The sequence below is a fragment of the Oryctolagus cuniculus genome, chromosome 21 (assembly GCF_051225735.1).
Source record: "Oryctolagus cuniculus isolate XC-2025 breed Fujian yellow rabbit chromosome 21, ASM5122573v1, whole genome shotgun sequence".
NCBI classification, from domain to species: Eukaryota; Metazoa; Chordata; class Mammalia; order Lagomorpha; family Leporidae; genus Oryctolagus; species Oryctolagus cuniculus.
In genome coordinates this window covers 35,047,138-35,067,409 of record NC_142887.1, presented here as the reverse complement: position 1 = coordinate 35,067,409, position 20,272 = coordinate 35,047,138, and the positions used below count along the sequence as shown (strand labels likewise).

The following is a 20,272-nucleotide window of genomic DNA, read 5'->3' as shown; positions in this document are numbered from 1 at the left end:
AAATGGCCTGTTTGTTTTGCCAGCTCCGTGGTGCTCCCGGGGAGGCCGGAGGAAGTGGTCATTTCTGTCTGGGCGGGCGGGCGGACTGCAGGGGTGGGTAGGGCACCAGGGGCAGGGCCCGGTGGGACACAGCGGGACCCCTTGGCTAGTCCAGGCCCCGTGTCAGTATTCCCCAGCTGGCCCCATTCCGTGCCTTGGTCTCCCCTCTGGCACCAGGGCGGGTGACACTGGAATTTTGTCTGCCCATTCCCACAGTGGCCATCTGCTGTGAGGTCATTCACCCCTGCTCCTTGTCGCCGGGAAGGGTGGGCTCAGGTGTCAGCCACCAGCAGGTGGGGGGTCTCCCTGTTTGAAACCCAACACGCTTGATCCTGACTGTCCAAGTCGGCCCCCAGGGATGGGCTCTGAGGCTGGGCCCCGCCCATAGATGGACTTGGCAGGGCGGGGATGGGAGGAGGGGACGAGCTGGCCAGCCCCGGGCACCGATTTGGAGATGTTCGGCCTCAGAGCCAGAGTTGAGAGGTGGGCGTTTGGCACAGTGGGTTAAAGCCACGGGCTGCAGTGCTGGCATCGCATATGGTTCAAGTCCTGGCTGCTCCAATTCCAGTCCAGCTCCCTGCTAATGCACCTGGGAAAGCAGTGGAGGATGGCCCAAGGGCTTGGGCCCCTGCACCCACGTGGGAGACCTGGATGAAACTCCTGGCTCCTAGCTTCAGCCAGGCCCAACCTGAGCTGTTGTGGCCACTTGAGGAGTGAGTCAGCAGATGGAGAACCTTGCTCTCTCTCCCTTTCTCTCTGTCTCTCTCTCTGCCTTTCGAATATAAATAAATAAATAAATAAATAAATAATCAGAGGTAGGGACTCTTGGGGCCACATTAAAAGAGGTATCATACATAGAATGGAGGAGGTGAAATGCAGACCCTGGGGCAGCATTCTCAGCTTCTACACCGTGACCCTTGCTGCCTTGTGAAGCTATAATTTGCATTACGTGAAGGTATAATTATGCAGATACGAGAGAATACTTCAAAAAGTTGCGGAGAAGTGGAATTACAAGATGGGTTTATTGCGGTACAAAAACATTTAGAATCTGGGGCTGGCCTTGTGGTGTAGTGGGCAAAGCTGCTGCCTGCAGTGCCGGCATCCCGCATGGGTGCCGGTTCGAGTCTTGGCTGCTCCACTTCCGATCCAGCTCCCTGCTGATGTGCCTGGGAAAGCAGCAGAAGAAGGCCCAAGTGCTTGGGCCCCTGCCCTTCAAACTCAGCTCCTACCGCGCTGGCCCATGGCCCTAGGGGACGGGGTCTCTGCTTTCCCCCACCTTGCAGGCACCACCAGCTTCCCTCCCTCCTGGCTGCACAGTCACTGCACAGGCTTCTCCATGTGGGAGCAAGGCCTTCCTTCCAGAACCTTCTACCCTGAGATCCGAGCTGCTGCTCCTGCCCTGGGATAGCCCTGCAGAAGTTTGCAGGGGATTGATCTGTCTTTCTTTTCTTTTTTCAAAAGTTTTTCTCTTTCTAATTTAATTTCATGAAGCTGATGTCATGGCAGAAGGGGGTACGCCACTGTTTGAGATGCCGGCATCCCATATGAGTGCTGGTTCGAATCTTGGCTGCTCCACTTCTGATCCAGCTCCCTGCTAAGGCACCTGGGAAATTAGCAGAGGTGTGGGAGACTTGGAAGAAGCTCCTGGCTCCTGGCTTCAGTCTGGCCCAGCCCTGGCCATTGCGGCCATTTAGGGACTAAACCAGAGATGAAAGATCTCTCTCTCTCTCTCTCCCCCGCCCTCTAACTCTGCTTTTCAAATAAGTAAATCCATTTAAATAAATAAATAAAGATATGCAAATAGCCAACATGTATATGAAAAAAATGCTCAATATCACTAATGATCAAGGAAATACAAATCAAACTCATAATGGGAAATCACCTCGCTCTCATTTGATTGGCTGTTTATCAAAAAACACAAAAGATAGAAGCCAGGAGGGTTAAATCACCACTTGTGACATCCCATAGGGGCACCGGTTCGAGTCCTGGCTGCTCCACTTCTGATCCAGCTCCCTGCTAATGCACCTGGGAAAAGCAGTGGAAGATGGCCCAAGTCCTTGGTTCCCTGACACCCAAATGGAGCTCCAGACTCCTGGGTTCCAGCCCAAGGTGTTGTGGCCATTTGGGGAGTGAAACAGAAGATGGAAGACCTCTCTCTGTCTCTCCCTCTGTCTCTCTCTGTAACTCTACCTTTCAAATAAGTAAAATAAATCTTAAAAAGGGGGGGGGGCAGAGGCAGAGAGAGAGAAAGAGAGAAAGAGAGAAGGAGAGAGAGAGAGAGAGAGAGAGAGAGAGAGAGAGAGAGAGAGAGAGAGAGAGGTCTTCCATCTGCTGGTTCACCCCCCACAGATGGCTGTAACAGCCAGAGCTGCACCAATCTGAAGCCAGGAGCCAGGAGCTTCTTCCAGGTCTCCCATGTGAGTACAGGGGCCCAAGGACTTGGGCCATCTTCCACTATTTCCCAGGCCATAGCAGAGAGCTGGATCAGAAGTGGAGCAGCTGGGATTTGAACCGGCACCCATATGGGATGCTGGCACTGCAGGCAGCGGCTATACCCGCTAAGCCACATCACCAATCCCTAAAATAAATATTTCTTAAAAAAGAAATTAGTACAGCCATTGTGGGAAACAGTAAGAAGCTTCCTTAAAAACCTATTTAGAGAGCTGCCAACTGATCCAGCCATCCTACTCCTGGGTATGTACCCAAGGGGTTGAAGTCAGCCTGTGGAAGAGACGTGTGCATTCCCACAGCGGAGAAACAGGTGGATAAAGCAAACATGTTGCATGCACACAGTGGAATACTACCCAGCCATGAAAAAGCAGCGCATCCTATTCAATGAAATAAGCCAGGCATCAAGACACAAACCACATAGCACAGGCGCTCACTCATATGTGGAATCTGAAAACGTTGGCTTCATAAAAACGGTGGGTGGGGCAGGCACTGGGCTCTGCAGTTTCAGCGGCATGCCTGCATCCCATACCAGAGGCCCTGGTTTGGATCCCAGCTATGGCACTGTTGACTTAGCCTGGGAGGCAGCAGATGATGGCTTGGGTGCGCTGGCTGCTGCCACCTGCGTGGGAATCCCGGATGAAGTTCCAGGCTCCTGGCTTCAGCCTGGCTCACGAATGTCTGGGGCCAGTGCCTCCCTGGCAGCCCCAAGAGGAAGCACAGGGGAGCCATGTCCCAGGCAGGCAGGTGGGCAATGCAGAGAGGGGGCCTGGCCACGTAACCCACAGTGCTCCCTCCCCATGCCTGCCCTGTGCCTGCTTGGTGAGGAGGCACACTGACCTCCGGCTGCCGGGGGCACCTCCTGGATGCCCAACTATACGCCTCTCAGGAAGCTTGAGACAGCCTGGACACCCCCCGCCCCGTGCCCAGTATGGAGTGGCCGCTGGGCACTGGGACCTGGCGGACATCCTAGAGGGACGGATGGACTTGGAGCTTGTGTCCTTGTCTGTGTGTCTGCCCAGCAAAGCCGGTGCCAAGAACCCACTTAACTCCGTGGCTGCCTGGGGCGGGGCCGCCCCTGCCTCTTGGTGGTGGTGGGGGCGGTGGGTAGAGGGGGAAATGGATCAAGGGGTCTGAGTGGAGTGGACCCTCTACTTTGTCCCTTCTGGTCTGGCCCAGGGCCCCAGCCGCCTCCTCTTCCTCCTCTTGCACCCTCCCCATGCCCTTGCCCTTCCCCCCAAAACTCCCACCTCGCCCAGGGCACTGATGGCTGCTAAGAAGGGCAGAAGAAATGGGCTGAGGGTGGGAGAACCGGCTCCCCGTCCCAGTCCAGGCAGGGATGCTGGGGACGGACCTGGGAGTGGGCCTGGCGGGGCCGGGGCTGCCTGGCCCTGGGCCTCCGGGCTGTCAGGCGGGTCCCCTCCCCGCAGCTGTCTCCTCTAGCTCCCGCCTCCCCACCCCCCCCACCCCCGCCCGCCCCCAGGACTCCTATTTCACTGAGGAGATTAAGACCACCTGGCGAGAGCCCCCTCCCCCTCCCTCGACCCAGCCCTCCCTCCTTGGCCCCCTCTGCTCCCCACCACCCCATCCCCACACCCTGCCCCATCAGCCTCGGGTCAGCTCCCCTGATAGCGGGTCCACTGCCTAGTCCCCCCACCCCACCAAGCCTCTTCCTTGCCCCGCCCTCTCCTACCTGCCACGCCCCCCAGGGCAGGTCACTGTCACCAGCCACTATGTCCCCAGCAATCCCAGTCCCCTTTTACCTACTGGCTGGCGGTAGAGGGGTGGGGTCTGGCCAGCCCAGGCGCTGTCCTGGGTCCCCGCTCCTGTCTAGCAATGGGCAGGCGGGCGGGCCAGGGGCTCGGCTGTGGGGCAGCCTTCGGCGGGGGCGGGAGGAGCCCTGAGGCCGACTCGGGCAGCCCCGGGGAGGAATCTGAGCTCTGAAAACCCGCAACTCTGAGCTCTTGCCTGTTTGTTTGCTTTTGAGAAATTCCAACCAGCTTCAGCAAGGCTCGGAGGAGGAGGAGGAGGAGGAGGAGGAGGAGGAGGAGGAGGAGGAGGAGGAGGAGCAGCAGCGAGGGGTGGAAAATGCAGGCAGAGGGTGCCTAGCTGGGCTTCCCTGGGCTGGGGGTGGAGGGCACAAGGAGGACTTGCCCTCACACAGGCCCCAAGACCAGGTCTGGATGTCCGCAGCACCTACAGAGACAGCAGCCGCCGCGGGCAAAGGTGCCGGTTGGTGGGGACCAGCTGGGATTCCAGGGGATGGCTGGAGGAGGCTGGCAGCACACATCTAGGACCAAGACCCAAGACGGACAGCTTGCTCGACTCATCCCATTTCACAGATGAAAAGACTGAGGCAGGGAGGGGCAATAGGGGTTGGGGGAGAGCCAGAGCAATGCAAGGTGAGAATGAGGCCCCCTCTTGGTCCCAGGATGTAACAGCTGTGCCACACCACCACCCCGCCTCCCTCCTCCTTGAGCCAGAGAGCCTAAGGAGCAGGGGCCTGGCCTGGAGGGATCCAGTTCTCCCTTTGAAATGCCATTCCCAGCAGCCTTGCCACTTGCCCCAGACTGGACAGTCCCACTGCCTTCAGCCCAGGTCAGCGAGGGGCCTCCCAGGGAAGACTACCTGGGCATGTGCCTGGTCAGCCTCCTGGTGTGGAGGCCTGGATGCCAGCCCAGGTCCAACGTGGTCCAGCAGCGCACTCCCACCAGGAGCTGGCGTCCCTGGTTCAGCTGTCACCTTGCTCAGCCTCTGATCCTGTCCTGGATCTAGCTTCTCGGAGCTGCCCAGGACTCACTGGCCACTGAGGCAGATTCAGAACAGGGCAGAGGCAGGGGCGGGCTGAACGCGGACAGTGGAGTGGCCTCCAGGTGCCACCCCTGCCCCCCTCCCCACCCTACAGAGAGCTGTCCCTGGACTGGTCCCTGGTGTGTAGGACGTCAGCCCCTCCAGGGGCGGGCAGTGTTATGGCACAGCGCCAAGCCAGCATCCCGTCTCAGAGAGCCGGTTCGAATCCCAGCTATTCCACTTCTGATTCAACTCCCTGCTAATGTGCCTGGGACCCTGATGGAGCTCTTGGCATCCTGGCTTTAATCTAGCCCAGCCATTTGGGGGAGTGAACCACCAGACGGAAGTGTGCTCTCTCTCCCTCCCTCCCTCCTTGACAAATACACAAATAAATCTTTCAAAATAAATAAATAAATAAATAAATAAATCCCACTAGGGTTGGGCATTTGAGCTAGCAATTAAGGTGCCTGCATCCCATATCCGAGTGCCTGGATCCCATACCCAGCTCCAGCTGCTCACTCCAGCTTCCTGCTAATCCTGACCTTTGGAGATGGCAGTGATGGCGCAAGGAGCTGAGTCCCTGCTACCCACGTGGGAGACCTGGATTTGCGTTCCAAGCTCCCAGCTTCAGCTCTGGCCACTGGGGCAACTGAGGAGTCACTTAGTAGATAGGACTGATTCTCTCTCTCTCTCTCTCTCTCTCTCTCTCTCTCTCTTCCCATTATATAAATAATTTATTGTTTTAAATCTAAGGTCCCTTGAGTTACTGATGCATGTCACCACCGCGGATTTCACCTTACAGCAGGATGGTGAGTGGAAGCTTGCACACGTGGGCACGTCTGTTATATGCACGCTCTCCTGCATTGGTGTCTGTGCGTGTACGCATGCCCATGCTCACGCGCATGTGGGCAGTGTGCACACACCCGCATGCTCACATGCACCTGTGTGCAGAGTGCGTGCCCAGGCTCCCGGGTGTGTCTGCATGTGCTCAGGGTGTGCGCGCCCATGCTCGCGCGTGCAAGCACGTGTGTGTGTGTGTGTGTGTGTGTGCTCCTGTGTCTGCTGCAGGTGTCCCATGGTCAGGAGTGTGTCCCGCTCAGGAGTGTGTGTACGCGTAGGTGTGGTGGTTTGCTGCCTGAGCAAGTGAGGACTACTGCGCAGCTGTGTGTGTGTGTTGGGGGGGGGGTGCCTTCTGGCCAGAGAAACTTGAGCGGAGTGCCTGCACGCATCCAGTTCTGAGCCGCCATCTCAGCCAGTGCACCTCAGAGGCGTGCCCCGCCTCTGGGTGGTGTGGCTGCCCCTGCTGTGACCACAGACAGGAGAAAGGGGCTGGCAGGGCAAAGGTCCGGCCCCCTCTCTAGCCTGAATCAGATCGCCCAGGCATCTGAGCTTAGCCTCCACCGATAGCTGGGGTGCAGGGGCCAGCGTGGCCAGAAGATGGACAGCCGGCTCCCCATGTGGCTGGGTCCTCCCCACCAAGTGGGCAGCTAAGTCAACAGGTTTGGAAATCGGAGAGGGTCCCAGAGCCTGGCTGTCCATCAGTCTGTCTGTTTGTTTGTTTGTTCTGGGGCTGTGGGAACTTCCAGTCCGCAGGAGGCCCTGCTGCTCATGGGGTCCAGGGTGGGGGTCGGGGGTGAGCAGGGGGTGCCATCACCCATCCGGCCAGACGGTGCCTCTCACCATCTTCCCCCTGCCCCACCCCCCACCATCAAGTCTCCTGCCCAGAAACACAGCGCGGACAGTAGGGGCAGGTGGGCAGTGAGGCTGGGGACCACTGTACGGGCCACGAAGCCCTTGGCCCATCTCCTGCACGCACTCTGAGAAAACTGGTGTGTGCCTCTGTCTAGCCCCGCCTAGCCACTGCTGTCACCCCCTCCCGTGTCTGCCTCTCAGGGATCTCTCAGTTCACCTGCAGTTGGTCGGAGGTTGCCCCTGGGTGCAAGCGCTAGGACTCTGGTCAGGCTCCGCCCTGAGACCAGAGAAAGACCCAGATGATGGGGGGGGGAGCCAGCCCATTCCCTGCCCACACCTCAGCTCCGGCTAGTGGCTGCCCCAAGCCACAGCAGTGCACACACTGGAACTGCTTCTAACTCCCTGATCTCGGCCAGCAACTCCATCAGGGCTGCATGGCCAGGTTCCCTCCTCATTCCCTGACCCTTCCCCCAGGCAGGGGCTTAGGGCTCTTGGCTGGGGTTCTGCCTGCTTTGGACAGCACCCCACAGTTTGCCCAGAGGGTGCCCCACATCCTGAGGGCATGCAATTTGTGGGTAAAGGTTGGACAACAAGGAGGATGCCTTGGGGTGGGCTTACAAATGTCAGCAGAGGGGGCACAGACGCCCCCAGAGAGAAGCCAACATAGAGAAAGTGCAACAGGGGACTTGTGCCTGATAGGCCAGGAGGAGTCCCGTGGAGACCCCAAGCTGCTTCCCCAACCCCACCAAAGCAGTGGCAGCGCCAAGAGACCAAGGCTGCCTATGGGGCAAAGCGCCACTGCCCCGACTCAGGGAAACCCGTTCTGCGCGTCGCCTCCAGGTCGCAGCCAGCCTCTCAGCCGGAGGGTCTGCAAACCCAGCACCCAGGCACATCGTGTTCCAAAGCAGTGTGGCCGCAGGCACCATGGGCGACTCGGGCTTGGGCTTGGACTCGGAGCCCGCACCGCCCGCTGTCCACTCCATACACTGCTGTCTCCCGCAGTTCTTTCTACCCCCGCTTGGGTGCTGGGGGCTGAAGAGCCGGGAGAGGACCCAAATTCGGCGGCTCCCCAACCCCCTCACCCCGCCTGCCCACCACCAGGACCGGGGTCTCTGCCCGTGCACACCCACGACGGTCCCCGGGAGCACCCCGTTTTTCGGTGGCGTCGCGGGTCAAGCACCTCGGTGGGACTGAAGCAAGGACGATGGTGGGGAGCGCGCAGGGCGCAGGGGGACCTGGTGGGTCGCTGCACCGGCCGCGAGCCGAAAGCAGGGGACGGAGCCGGGAGAGGACAGAGCTTCTCTCCCCAGCGCGCACGAAACCGCGCGTCCGCCTTCCCGTCTCCGGCGAAGGTCGGCCCAGCCGCCCACCGCGGTAGACCCGGCTCACAGGCCCAGCCTCCCGGGCGGAGCAGCGGACGGCGGCAGACAGAGGCTGGGTGCAGGCTTGTTCTGGGCGGGCAGTGCGCCTTCCTCGGAGACCCTCGCGGCAGCGTCCAGGCAGGCGCTGGAGGCTGCTCCCGGGGCCGTCAATCCTGAAACGAATGAAAGGGGTCAATCATATCGCGTCCCTCTCGGCGTGGCGCTCCCCTGTGTGCCCCCGAGAGCCGCAGCGCACCTCAGCGCTGGGATCCCTGGAAGAGCGGGTCCACAGAGCGCGGGACACTCCTGGGTGCCGGTCCCAGGGCCGGTGTCCCCCGTGGGCCGCTGCGCATGCCCCCATCCGTGTGTGTACGTGTCCCCAAGCGGCTGCGGCCGGTGCTGGGTGCTGGATCCCCCACGCGCCTTCTCTGGGGAGCCTCTGAGCTCCGAAGATCCGCGGGCTGGGCGCTCGCTTGGTAGAGACACACAGAAGGTTGCGCGCCAGTTTCCAGGGCTGTGCTTGCTGAGAGGTGCTGAGTGACTGCCCAGCGATGGGGCGCCGCGCGACAAGCCTTTGCAATGGCCGGGAAGTGAGGAATGGGGTCCCACCGGGTGGGCGTGAGGGCGCCTGCCGGACGGCTTCCCTGAGGGAGCCACGTGTGCCCAGGGGAGGCGGAGCTGGGCCGTCAGTGGGGCGGCTGGGATTCTCCAAGGGGCGCGTCTGCAGAGGAAGCTTCGGAAATCCAGGGCTTGCTTTCTCCCCGGTGCAAGACTGAAGATGCTAAGGCGGCAGGTGAGTCCCCCCAGCACTCCTGGGTGGGGGCAGCACTGGGGTGCAGCCCAGCACCCACGGGGGTCCCCGGGAAGGGCGCAGGCCAGAGAGGAGCCCCGGGCCAGCCTTGGGGCGCTCAACTATGCCTCTGATCCACGCCCCTTACCTACCGGTTGTCGACCAAAGCCCGGCCTCAGTTTCAGGGCCGTGAAAATGGTCCCATCGGGGGCCCCTCTCCCCAGCTTCGCAGCACCCCCGGCTTGTCCTCGGTCCGCAGCGAGAGGCCGAGCAGCCCGCGCAGCTCGCACCCCCAACCAATGCGTCGCTCCCTACAGAAGTCAGCCAGGGCGCGTGGCTCACGACCCGCCCCCAACCCCGGCCTCGCTTCGCCTTCTCGGTCCTCACCAGGCCGTCTGGCTGCCAGGCCTCCGACCTCGCGGGAGTAGAGGCGCGGCCGGCAGGGGGAGCCGCGGCGGCCGGGCCGGTCCAGGTGAGGGAGAAACACTTCCCGCAGCCCGGAGCGCAGGGCCTCGGGTTCCCGCAGCACCGGCGCGCGCGCGCGCCGCGTGCGGGACGTCGGGCCACGCTGCGGGCGCGTCCCTCCGGGCCGCAGGAGGGCACCGGGGACTGGGGCGGCGGCCAGGAGCGCGGGGCCAGCGGGCAGTACGGCGATCGAGGAGGCAGGGAGGGAGGGTCAGTCCGAGAAACCCTGCCTGGATGGACGGTGGGAGCGGCGGCGGGTTGCGAGCAGGGGGCCCTTGTAGGTGTCCTCAGCCTAGGGCTCCCTTCGGGGGGTTGGGGGTGCTGCCACCAAGCGGATGAGTACCGGCAGCGGGTGGGACAGGGCCGGCTGGGTCTGCTGTGCTGGAAGCGTGCGACCCCTGCCTTCTTCCTGGTGTCCCTTCTCCAAGCCAGGGTCTCCTCCACCCGGCCCGAGGCCCTCTGCTCCTGGCCCCTTCACCAAGGCAGCCCGGCAGTCGCAAATCTGGCTGTGTCAGGAAGGGGTTAAAGGGGGCCGGGAGGACTCGGCTCCTGCATGCACCTGGGCTCCCTGGTCAGCGCCGTGGTCGCCGCCACCCATGCCCCCCTGCCCTCATCTCCGGAGTGTCCAGGACACCCCAAGTTTTTCACTTTCACTTCTCCCTGCTCAGTGCGGGCCTCACCGCAGGCTCCGCACCAGCCTGCTGCCCCCCAGGGAATACACACAGGAAAGAGGCTGGCTGGGGTGCGCAGGGCACAGCCTCAGGCACCCCAGCGTGCTGGGGCCCTGTGCACCCCAGAAAACCACCTGCAGCAGCCCCACCCTGCCACAGCTTCCGGGACCCAAGGCTTCCCTGGGTGCAGACCTCGGATGCTGGCCCAGTGTCCTCCATCGCCTCTCCCACCTGGCCCCAGCCCGCCTCTCCTCTGCTTGACTGGGCTGGTCCTGATCAGGGAGGGGGGTCTGGATCGCCCCCTCTCCCCCTGCTGATCCCACACCTCCCTGCTCCCTGGACCTGCCTCTGTGTCACTGTCACCTTCAGCACCTTGAATGGCCAGGATCCCCCTGGGCTCCGGCCGCAGGCCAGCGGGGGCACGGTGGAGGAGAAGAGAAGCGCGCTCTAAACTCAGTTCCTCACCCACTGCGCCCCAGACACCGAACTCCTTGCTTACTGGCTGCGCGCCTGCGTCCAGCCTCGGAATCAATCTCCAGCCAGTCCTTCGCCCCTCCAACCCCCATCCCAAGCAAGCACAGGAAGGCCTCTGTAGTCACAAGCAAGGAGGCCGCTGGGAGGCGAGACCCCTGGCAGGAAGGCTGCCTGCTGCACTGGTCAGAGGCTACGGGGACAGTACGTTGGGGGACGGCACGAGCTGACCAGTCAGGCCTCGGCAGCGGCAGGCCCTGCCCGCGCCGGCCGAAGGCTGGCTGTGCGGTGGCGAAGAAGTGGCAACTGACCAGGCAGCCAGAGCTTCTCCGACCCTTCTCCGACGTGTCCTAGGGCTCTCGCGGCCAGGCCAGGCCAGGCCCCGCCCCCCGGCCCTCCCTGCGCCTCGGCCGGTGCGGAGCGGGCACTGCCCACCCTCCGGATGTAACAGCGTCCCGGCCAGAGGCGGGCAGTGCGCGCACGGGTGCGCGCGTGACGCTCTCGGACTCCCGGGGCTGCGCGGCCTGGGCGGCGTCCCACGGCTCCGCGTTCCCGGCCGCGACGGACGAGCTGACCCAAGGGGGCTGTGGTGGCATTGGCGGGGCTGGGTCCTGTCCCCGTGTTCTGGGCAACGGAGACCGCTGCAGCCCTGGGGGCCCGGCCGCCCGTGGCCGGCTGGGGAGTCCACGCTGCCCTCTGCTCGTCCAGGTGCAGGGGTAGCTGGGGAGGCGGGGGGGGGGGAGAGGCAGGAGGGGCGGAGGGCAAGGGCCAGGGCTGGGCCCAGGCACCCCCCCCTCACTGGTCCTTCGCGGGCGCCCTGACACCTGAAGCTGGAGCTGAGTATTCCCTGCACAGGGGCCTCTGCTGCCGGACCGCAGAAGCTGAGGGTGGCCAGGCGCGGGGGAAGCAGGAGCTACGGGATGGTCCAGGGCCGTTGGTTCCCCCGGGGCGAGGGACCGGGAGCCGGCCTAGCAGGAAGGGTCCCGCGCTTCCAGGGTGCCCCGCCGTTGGGCCCCTCGGTCGCCACCAGCCCCCCGAGTCGGGGGCCGTGACGCCATCATCCCCTGGGCCTGGGGCTGGAGGCTGTGAGTGGCACCGCAGGCTCCCGCCCCCGGCCCCGTGGGCTGGGCTGGGCTGGGCGCGGTGCGGCGGCTGGGCGCACGCAGTCGGAGGCGGCGCCGCCGGCCAGGCCGCCGGGCGCCTATGGACTCGCGGAGCCCGCTGTCTCCCAGGGCCAGCGCGTTCAGCATCGCCTCTCTGGTTGCAGCCGAGGCCGCCGAGGGCACCGCCCACTGGGGTCCCGGGTCCTCTGACCCGGCGAAGCCGTGCCGGCTGCCCGGATCCCCGGCCGGGATGCACTTCAGCACCGTCACCAGGGATATGGAAGGTGAGCTTCCTGGCCGCGTCTACACCGGCCTGCCCGCCAGCCCCCCTGCCTGCACTGTTAGGAGGGAAGCGGCCCGCCGGGTGCAGAGTAGGCAGAAGGGGCTCCAGGCAGGGTGGGCTCCGTGCTCCTGGCTGCAACTCCGGAGTAGACAGGAAGGGTGGGTATCCCGCCCAGAGCCTGCCACCCACCAGCCTAAGGACCCGGCCTCGCAGACCGGCTGGAGGAGAAGGGACGGTGTAGCCCCCGGCCCGGAGAGCCTTAAGCTTGAGAGGAGAGCTGGTGGGAGAGGAACCCCTGGGGAAAAGGGAGAAGGAAAGCGGAGAGGAAAGATGAGAAAACCCGATGGACAGAAAAATGGACACGAAGAAGAGATAAAGGCAGCAAGAACGAGAGAGAGAGAGAGAGAGAGAGAGAGAGAGAGAAACCTGAGCCCAGAAAATCATCAAGAAAAAATAAGTTTAAGTTTTGTTATTTTTTTTTAAGAAAGGGGAGATCACGAATGACACAGTAGGACACGGAGAAATAGCAGGGCTGAGTTAGAGGCCGAGAGGGATGGAAACTAAAGCGAGCAGAAAGGAGAGAGGCGGGCGGAGGTGAGAGAACTAGGAAGGAGCCGCGGAGATACCGGGAGGAGGAGAGGGGTCGGGAGGCAGCCTGTGCAGGAGCGAGACAAAAGGTGAGGGCTCAGGGAGCCGGCGCGCACCGGCCCCGGCGCTCCGGGGAGCCGGTCCGGGCGGTCGGGGGGCCCACGGGGGCCCGAGCGAGCCGGGGGGCCGGGGAGGGGGCCGCGGCGGGGGAGGGGCCGGGGCCGGAGTGGGCCGGGGGGGGGGGGCGGAGGAGGGGAGCGAGGCCATTGTCTGGGCGCGGGGGGTGGGGGTGCGCGGGGCGGGGCGGGGCGGGGCGGCTCCTCGGGGCCGGCCCGCGGTGTGGGGCGGCGCGGCCCCGGGCGCACGCAGCGCGCAGCGCAGCGCAGCGCAGCGCGGCGCCCGCCACTCGGGGCCGCGGCGCGGGCCAGCCAGCGCTCAACTCGGCGCGGGACGGCCCCCCGCGGGTCATGATCTCCGCCGTGTCCAGCCCGTGGCTCACGCAGCTCTCGCACTTCTGCGACGTTGCAGCCTTCACGGCCAGCAGCCTGAGCAGTCTGGGGGCCGCGGGGGGTTTGCCGGGCGCCGACCCGTACGGCCCGCGCGAGCCGCCGCCGCGCTACGACCCGTGCGCCGCCGCCGCCGCCGCCACCGCCCCCGGCGCCCAGGGCCCGCCGCCGCCGCCGCCGCCGCGCGCCTACCCTTTCGCGCCGGCCACTGGGGCCGCCAGTAACGCCGCCGCCGCCGCCGCCGCCGCCGCCGAGCCCGAGGGCCCCGGGGCTAGTTGCGCGGCGGCCGCCAAGGCACCGGTGAAGAAGAACGCGAAGGTGGCCAGCGTGAGCGTGCAGCTGGAAATGAAGGCGCTATGGGACGAGTTCAACCAGCTGGGCACGGAGATGATCGTTACCAAGGCCGGCAGGTCAGGGTGCCCCTCCGCGTGCCGCGCGCGCCGTCGGACCCGGGTGGAGCGGGGCTGTGGGGTGGGGGCGCGGCCCGGCCACCTGCGGGGGGCTCCCCCTCCCCGGTCGTCCGACCGCGGGCTTGGCTCCGCGCCGTCCCGGCTCGGGCGACGGCCGCCAGCGCGCGTTGGGGGGACACCGGCGCCCGGGCTTGCGGGACCTGCAGCTCCAGCGGGGCCGGCCCGGATCGCGCGCGCGCGCGCACACACACACACACACACACACACCCAGCCGAGGAAGCCGGCCCGGGGCCGCCCAGCCGTCTCCCTCAAGATCCCACTTCAAAGAAAGTCGGCTTGGGTTGCCGAATTCAGTCTATGCGGGCAAGATAGAGCAGCGCGTCGGGCAGTTGTCTGGACGGTTTGGGGGTGGGGTGGGACGGGGTGAGGTGGGAGTAGATTGAGACCCCCACAAACAGTGCCGCTGGGGCCTGTTGGAGGCTGCCACCCCCGGGGTTGCTCAGGCCTAGGTTTCGTGGGGCCTGGGCCGCGGCGCGCACGCCACCTCCTTGCCATTGGCCTGTATTTGTTTTAAGAGCTCAGAGAAGGGAACTGGTTCCGCAGATGCATCTGACTTGACCAGCGACAGACAAAGGCGGGTGCAGGGCCCTGCCTAGTGTACACAGCAGCTCCGTGTCCGCACAGCCAGAGGGGAGCTTGGGGCCTCTCTGCAAAGCCGCAGCCACTGGGAGGTTTCTGTTTCCCCGCTGGCGAGAAGTTCTCTCTGGGCAGCACCGGGCCTGTGCTCAGCTCCCCTTCTGGTCTTGTCCTGGGTCAGTGGCCCAGGCCAGCACAACAAGGACCTTCACCCAGGGGACCCCACGTTCTGCCTGCAGGGGCTCCCCATGGCAGGGAGGTGGCAGGAGGCTTGTCCTTGGCCGCTTGTGAAAGGACTGGGAAGTGGGAGCCCAGCCTGGGGCTGTCCTCCAGGGACCAGTAGCCAGCACTGCTGTGCCACCAGGCATGGAAAAAAGCCCCTGTAGGAGCTGCAAAAATGTTCACTGAGTCGGGTCGGGGTCCCGAGGAGACAGGATTTGGAGGAAGGGGGAGGCATGGCGAAGGTCTGCCCTGGGCGGCAGGAACTTGGGCCTGGGTCTTTGCGCATGGGGGAGGCCCTCCCCAACCCCAGCGTCGGGCTGGGGCTGAGAGGCCTGGAATTGTGCACCCTGGGGCCTCGGCCCCAGCTGGAGGGGCCACCCTGAGCTGCTCAGTCAGCCAGATGACCCGGTTTCACTTTGTTGGAGCCGGGAGCCGCTGAGCCGGAGCTGGGGAAGAGACCCGTGAGGCTGCGGGTGACACTGCTTAGCCGTCCTGCTGCTGACCGGGCCAGGAGCAAGGCTTGTCTGGGTCTAGGCAGGCAAAAAAAAAAAAAAAAAAAAGTGGTGGAGGAAGGCTGGGGCAGAGGGGGCTCCACGGCCCAGCCCCAGCGTGGGGCTTGCTGTTTCTGTTTGGGAGACAGGCCTGAGCGGCCCTGTCGCTGGCTGCACTTGCCCGTCACCGCCGTGGCCAGGAAAGGGGGCCTCTAGTTTGGGGTGAGAGCGGCTAAGTCCCGGGGTAGAAGATGAGATGGAAAAGGCTGGGCCCATCCCGGCCAGGGGTACCCCCTCCGAGGGAGGCTGGAGGAGAGGGGTGACCTGAGGCTCCCGTCTGGTCCCCAGGCGCATGTTCCCCACCTTCCAAGTGAAACTCTTCGGCATGGATCCCATGGCGGAGTACATGTTGCTCATGGATTTTGTGCCGGTGGACGACAAGCGTTACCGGTGAGCCAGCCCTCGGGGTCACCCTGGGCCTGGGGCGGGAGCCCTGGGGAGCGTCAGTGAGTGACCGGGACCTCCCGGGCACCTGCACCCGGCTTCTCATAGCCTTCTCAACCTTCTCCCTCCCCTGTGGCCATCCAACCGAATACTCGCCCCCCCCACCCCTACGTGCACAGGCTGACTCTCCCCCCTCCCGCCACACAGGTCCCAGACAGCTTCTCCCCTCCCCCCGATTTCTTCAGGGCGCCCGCTCCCACCACAGCCAGGCAGGAGTGCCACGTTCCCTTCCCCCCCACTCCCCATCCCCAGGGAAACGCTGGGTCCCCGAGCCGGGGCCGGAAAGGAGGGGTGGCTGGGAGAGATTATGCAGGGCGGGCCTGGGCAGCTGGGACAATTAAAAGCAATTAATAAAAGGAACGGTGGACCGCCCTGCGCCCGAGGCTGCGGGCAAGGCCACATCCAAGGCTCCTGCCGCGTCGGCACCGGCACCGGCCACCAGCCACTGGGGCAGGCAGACCCGCGTGCAGCGAAACCAGGAGCCGTGGGGAACGCGGCTTCGCTTTCCCAGGTCCCAGCGGGGTCCCTGCTCCTGGCTTCGTCGCAGGTTGTGGGCGAGGGGGTTTTCTGGTTTCCCCAGCCCCCCGGGGGAAGAGACTGCCGACCCGGGAGGACTTGAATTCCATCAGTGGCTCTTCCCCCAGCACCCCGACAGGGGCAAGGGCCAAGGCAGCCTTGGTCCACCCCCACCATGGCGGGGGGACCCTCATTCCAGTGCCGGCGCCCGCCAGGTACGCCTTCCACAGCTCCTCCTGGCTGGTGGCGGGCAAGGCAGATCCTGCCACACCGGGCCGCGTGCATTACCACCCGGACTCGCCGGCCAAGGGCGCGCAATGGATGAAGCAGATCGTGTCCTTCGACAAGCTCAAGCTGACCAACAACCTGCTGGACGATAACGGCCACGTGAGCAGCCCCCGGGGTCCCGCTGCAGGGCCTCCAGGGTCCCCGGCAATCAGGGGCAGTGGCTGGGGTGGGTGCGCCCACGAGGGCCAGGCTATGGGGAAGAGCAGGCTGCTGGGCAGAGGCTGGGGCAGGCAGGAAGCTGTGTGGAATTCACTCCATGCCGGAGCAGTGGCCTCACCGACTTGCTGGCTGTGTCACTCACTGCCTATCGGGGACCTAAGGAAAGAGAAGCCCAGCTCCAACGTTCTCTTTCGGCCACTGGGACAGTCCCCAGCGGGTCTCAGCTTCTCTTCTTGGGAGCTGAGCATTTTCTGTGCCTTACCCAGGAAGTCCCATTGCTTACTCTCAGCTCCTTTTGTAACTCCCACCACCCCACTGGAGCCGATGCCCCTCCCCCACCTTGTCTTCCAGATCATTCTAAACTCCATGCACAGATACCAGCCCCGTTTCCATGTGGTCTACGTGGACCCGCGCAAAGACAGTGAGAAGTACGCCGAGGAGAACTTCAAAACCTTCGTGTTCGAGGAGACTCGCTTCACGGCCGTTACCGCCTACCAGAACCACCGGGTGAGGCTCGGCGAGTCCAGCGGCGCGGGTGCCGCTGCCGGTGCCGGTGCGGCACGACACTACCCCCCTCCCCTCCTTCCAAGGGCCAGCCCCCTATCAGCTTGACCTTTGCAGCAGCGACTGTCACTCTGAGGGCAACCGGAAAGTTTGTTTTCCAAACCATTCCGGAAACTTCCCACCAGGGGGGCCTGGGTCGGAGGCTTCCCGAGAATCCTAGGACGTCCACTCGGTTCTCCATCCCCGTACGGCGAACGACATTCCCATCCCAGCCATTGGGCACAGGGGTCTGCATCCCCACTCACCCAGGGCCCGGCAACGTGAAGACCCCTCCTCACCACCACCACCACTACCACCAAGGAGGGAGACGAAGCCCCTCCCCAGGCGCGCGCTGCAGGAGGGAGGCGCGACCTCCCAGGGGGAGGGGCAGGCGGCACAGCGAGGTCTTTCCTGGAGGGGGACCTCCTAACACTCCCTGATCGCCCCCTCCTCTCCCCGTCCACCGCCCCGCGGGGTCGCGTGGCCGCCGGCGGCTAGTTCAAGCCCGCTTCCCCGTAGATCACGCAACTCAAGATCGCCAGCAACCCCTTCGCCAAAGGTTTCCGCGATTGTGATCCCGAGGACTGGTGAGTGTGCTCCAAGCAGACAGCGGATACCACTCTCCCGTCCCCTTCCCTGCCTGGGGGCGCCCGGCCGGGGTGGGGTGGGGGGCGCCGCCCTCACGCCCCGCCCTGCTGTCCAGGCCCCGGAACCACCGGCCGGGCGCGCTGCCGCTCATGAGCGCCTTCGCGCGCTCGCGGAACCCCGTGGCCTCCCCGACGCAGCCCAACGGCGCCGAGAAAGGTAAGCCCGGGGGTCGTAGGACCCGGGCCGACGGCCGCGCCCGGCCTCGCCTGCGCCCCTTCCCCAGCCCCACCCCCTCCCCGGCGTGCTCGCGGCCTTGGCGCGCGCGGGTTGCACAACGGCCTGGGCAAGCGCGCACTCGCCCGGCCCGGCCCGACGGCTGCGCCCCGCCCGCGGGCCCCACCCCGCCTCCTCCTCTGCCGCCGCCCGCCTGCCCGTCGGCCGGCCCGCCGAGGGGCGCAGGCCCCGGGGGAGCACCCGGGGCGCCCGAGCGCGCGGCCTCTCGCTCACCCCTCGGCACTCCCCGCAGACGCGGCCGAGGCCCGGCGAGAGTTCGAGCGCGACACGGGCGGGCCGGCCGTGCTGGCGGATCCCGCGCACCCGCCGCAGCTGCTGGCGCGGGTGCTGAGCCCCGCACTGCCCGGGGCCGGCGGCGCCGGCGGACTCGTGCCGCTGCCCGGCGCTCCCGGAGGCCGGCCCAGCCCCCCGCACCCGGAGCTGCGCCTGGAGGCGCCCGGCGCGTCGGAGCCGCTGCACCACCACCCGTACAAGTATCCGGCAGCCGCCTACGACCACTATCTCGGGGCCAAAAGCCGGCCGGCGCCCTATCCGCTCCCGGGTCTGCGCGGCCACGGCTACCACCCGCACGCGCACGCACACCCGCACGCGCACCACCACCCGGCCGTGAGCCCGGCCGCCGCCGCCGCCGCAGCAGCAGCAGCCGCCGCCGCAGCCAACATGTACTCGTCCGCGGGTCCCGCACCGCCCGGCCCCTACGACTACTGCCCCAGATAACGCGCGCCCCGACGGCCGGCCCGGGCAGGAACGCGCTTCCTAGTCCGGGGCCGCCACGGGTCGCCCCTTCCCCGGCCTCGAGGTCCTTAGGGTGGGGGGTGGGGTGGGGGGATCTCTGCAGCCGCCAGCCCCAAGGGCCGCGCGGGGATCCCCCTGCCCGCCAGTGCCAAATCACCCGGTCTGAGGCGGTTGAGGAAGCGGGTATTTATTGTTCTCCCTCCCCTTGGACCGCGTCGTCCTGTGGCCGGCCGGCAGTTGCAGTGTAGACGACCCGAGCGAGAGCCCCCGCCGGTAGGCGGTGTAGATACGTGTAGATATGTGTAGATACTGTAGATAACTGCGCCGGCGCCGACTTGATAAACGGTTTCGCCTCTTTTGGAAGCTGCCTGCGTGTCCTCCTGTTAGTGTTAAGATTGCGCGCTCGTGCGTCTGTGTGTGTGTGTGTGTGCGCGCGCGGGGAGAAGAGGACCCGACTTCGGGTTTGGGGGTGAGAATGAGTCCGGGATGAGTTGGGGGCTTTGACCTCCCTGCAGGACGCACCAGGCGGGTGAGGTGTCCCAGGTTCGGGCTGTGCCGAGCCTGCCTTTTCCGAGCCCCTCTGGCGTGTGCATTCCGCCTTGTTTCAAGTCTTTAACACCTGCAGGTGCGCCCCTGTGCCTCGACGCGGCCCCCAGCCTCCCCCTGTTCCCCCTCGCACACCCCTGCCCCTGCCCTGCCCTGTGTTCAGGATTCGTCCGGTGCTTTTCCGTGGAAGCCGGGAATGAACGGTCCTGACGGGACACTGTCCAACCCCGACTGGGAGAGGAAGAAGCCCTTGACCTTGGGGGGGATCACGAAAACAGGCAGCTCTGCTCTGCTCCGGCGTTTCCCCTGGCCGAGCCAGCCCCGCGCTTTCCCCATGTTTATTGATTTTATGCGCTGCGAATGTCCCCGTGGAGTGACCCGCTCGAGGGGGGCACAATGACAGTGGTCATGAGTCATCTCCAAACCTGTGTGCGCAGCGTTTTCCCAGGCCAGGTGGCCGAGGGACCTCTCCCCGTTAACTCAACACCGAGGACGGGGGCCAGCGAAACCCTTTGATCCCTCCCTTCCTGCGTGGGACTGGAGGGAAAAAGCTGACAGTTCGTCAGTGTCAAGGCTGCTGACACGGGATGAACAGGAAACACACGTGGCCGGGGCTCTCCCCCCTCCCCACCCCTCCCACACACCACCCCCACCCTCTGTGCCTGTCCAGTGTCCCCGCCTCTCCTACGTGGCAGCGCCAGTCTCTCCAAGGACACACCCAGGGTTTTCCAGATGTCGGTCCTGGGACTGGACCCGTTCTTTCGTGCTGGGTGTGTTTGCCCTGATGGTGCGAAGCGACTAGGACAATGACGGGGGCTTTGTGATCGGAAGGCGGGGCAGAGGAGGTGACCAGGGTGTGAAGGCTCCTATCGCGTCCTCCCCATGGCCAGCGGACTCCATGTGCCCACGGCTGGCTCTGCAGCCCATTTCCCGGTCCTGCTGTCTCCCGTGCCCCTTGGAATCAGTGGCCTGTGACAGCGGGCTCCTGGCCCGGCACAGCCCATTTATGCCTCGCACCGTCTCCTGCTTTGTCTTTGGGAGACCAGGGTTCCCCGCCTTGGTTTTGGGCAAAGCTGGAGGGAAAAGCTGTCCTCTGAGTGAATCATGGCACCCAGTGTTGGTACGTGAGGGTG

General features: G+C 64.9%; 2 protein-coding genes across 3 annotated transcripts in view; one reads left to right on the top strand and one right to left on the bottom strand.

The window, feature by feature from the left end:
• Positions 1–8,149: 8,149 nt before the first annotated feature.
• Positions 8,150–20,272, bottom strand: part of GNB1L (G protein subunit beta 1 like) — an 84,307-nt gene continuing 72,184 nt past the window's right edge. The window contains exon 7 of the mRNA XM_089323593.1: positions 8,150–8,503. Within this exon, the coding sequence (XP_089179719.1) occupies positions 8,498–8,503 (6 nt within the window). The 3' untranslated portion in view covers positions 8,150–8,497. The remainder of the gene's footprint in view (positions 8,504–20,272) is intronic.
• Positions 11,187–18,960, top strand: TBX1 (T-box transcription factor 1). 2 transcript variants are annotated; one of them, XM_089323494.1, is made up of 9 exons: positions 11,187–11,435; positions 11,995–12,114; positions 13,230–13,617; positions 15,315–15,416; positions 16,202–16,373; positions 16,785–16,940; positions 17,496–17,563; positions 17,680–17,780; positions 18,091–18,960. In XM_089323494.1, the coding sequence occupies exons 2-9, from the start codon at positions 12,081–12,083 to the stop codon at positions 18,573–18,575; spliced, it is 1,506 nt and encodes a 501-aa protein (XP_089179620.1). In that variant the 5' UTR covers positions 11,187–11,435; positions 11,995–12,080; the 3' UTR covers positions 18,576–18,960. The 2 variants fall into 2 exon arrangements, with proteins under 2 accessions (XP_089179620.1, XP_051693229.1); XM_051837269.3 differs by lacking the exon at positions 11,187–11,435 and having other exon boundaries at positions 11,474–12,114.

Bases quoted from the DNA above. Each gene is read 5' to 3' on its own strand.
- TBX1 (XM_051837269.3), top strand. From the start codon at position 11,931: ATGGACTCGCGGAGCCCGCTGTCTCCCAGGGCCAGCGCGTTCAGCATC. The intron at 16,941-17,495 runs GTGAGGCTCGGC...GCTTCCCCGTAG, and splicing joins CCGCCTACCAGAACCACCGG to ATCACGCAACTCAAGATCGC. The intron at 17,781-18,090 runs GTAAGCCCGGGG...CACTCCCCGCAG, and splicing joins GCCCAACGGCGCCGAGAAAG to ACGCGGCCGAGGCCCGGCGA.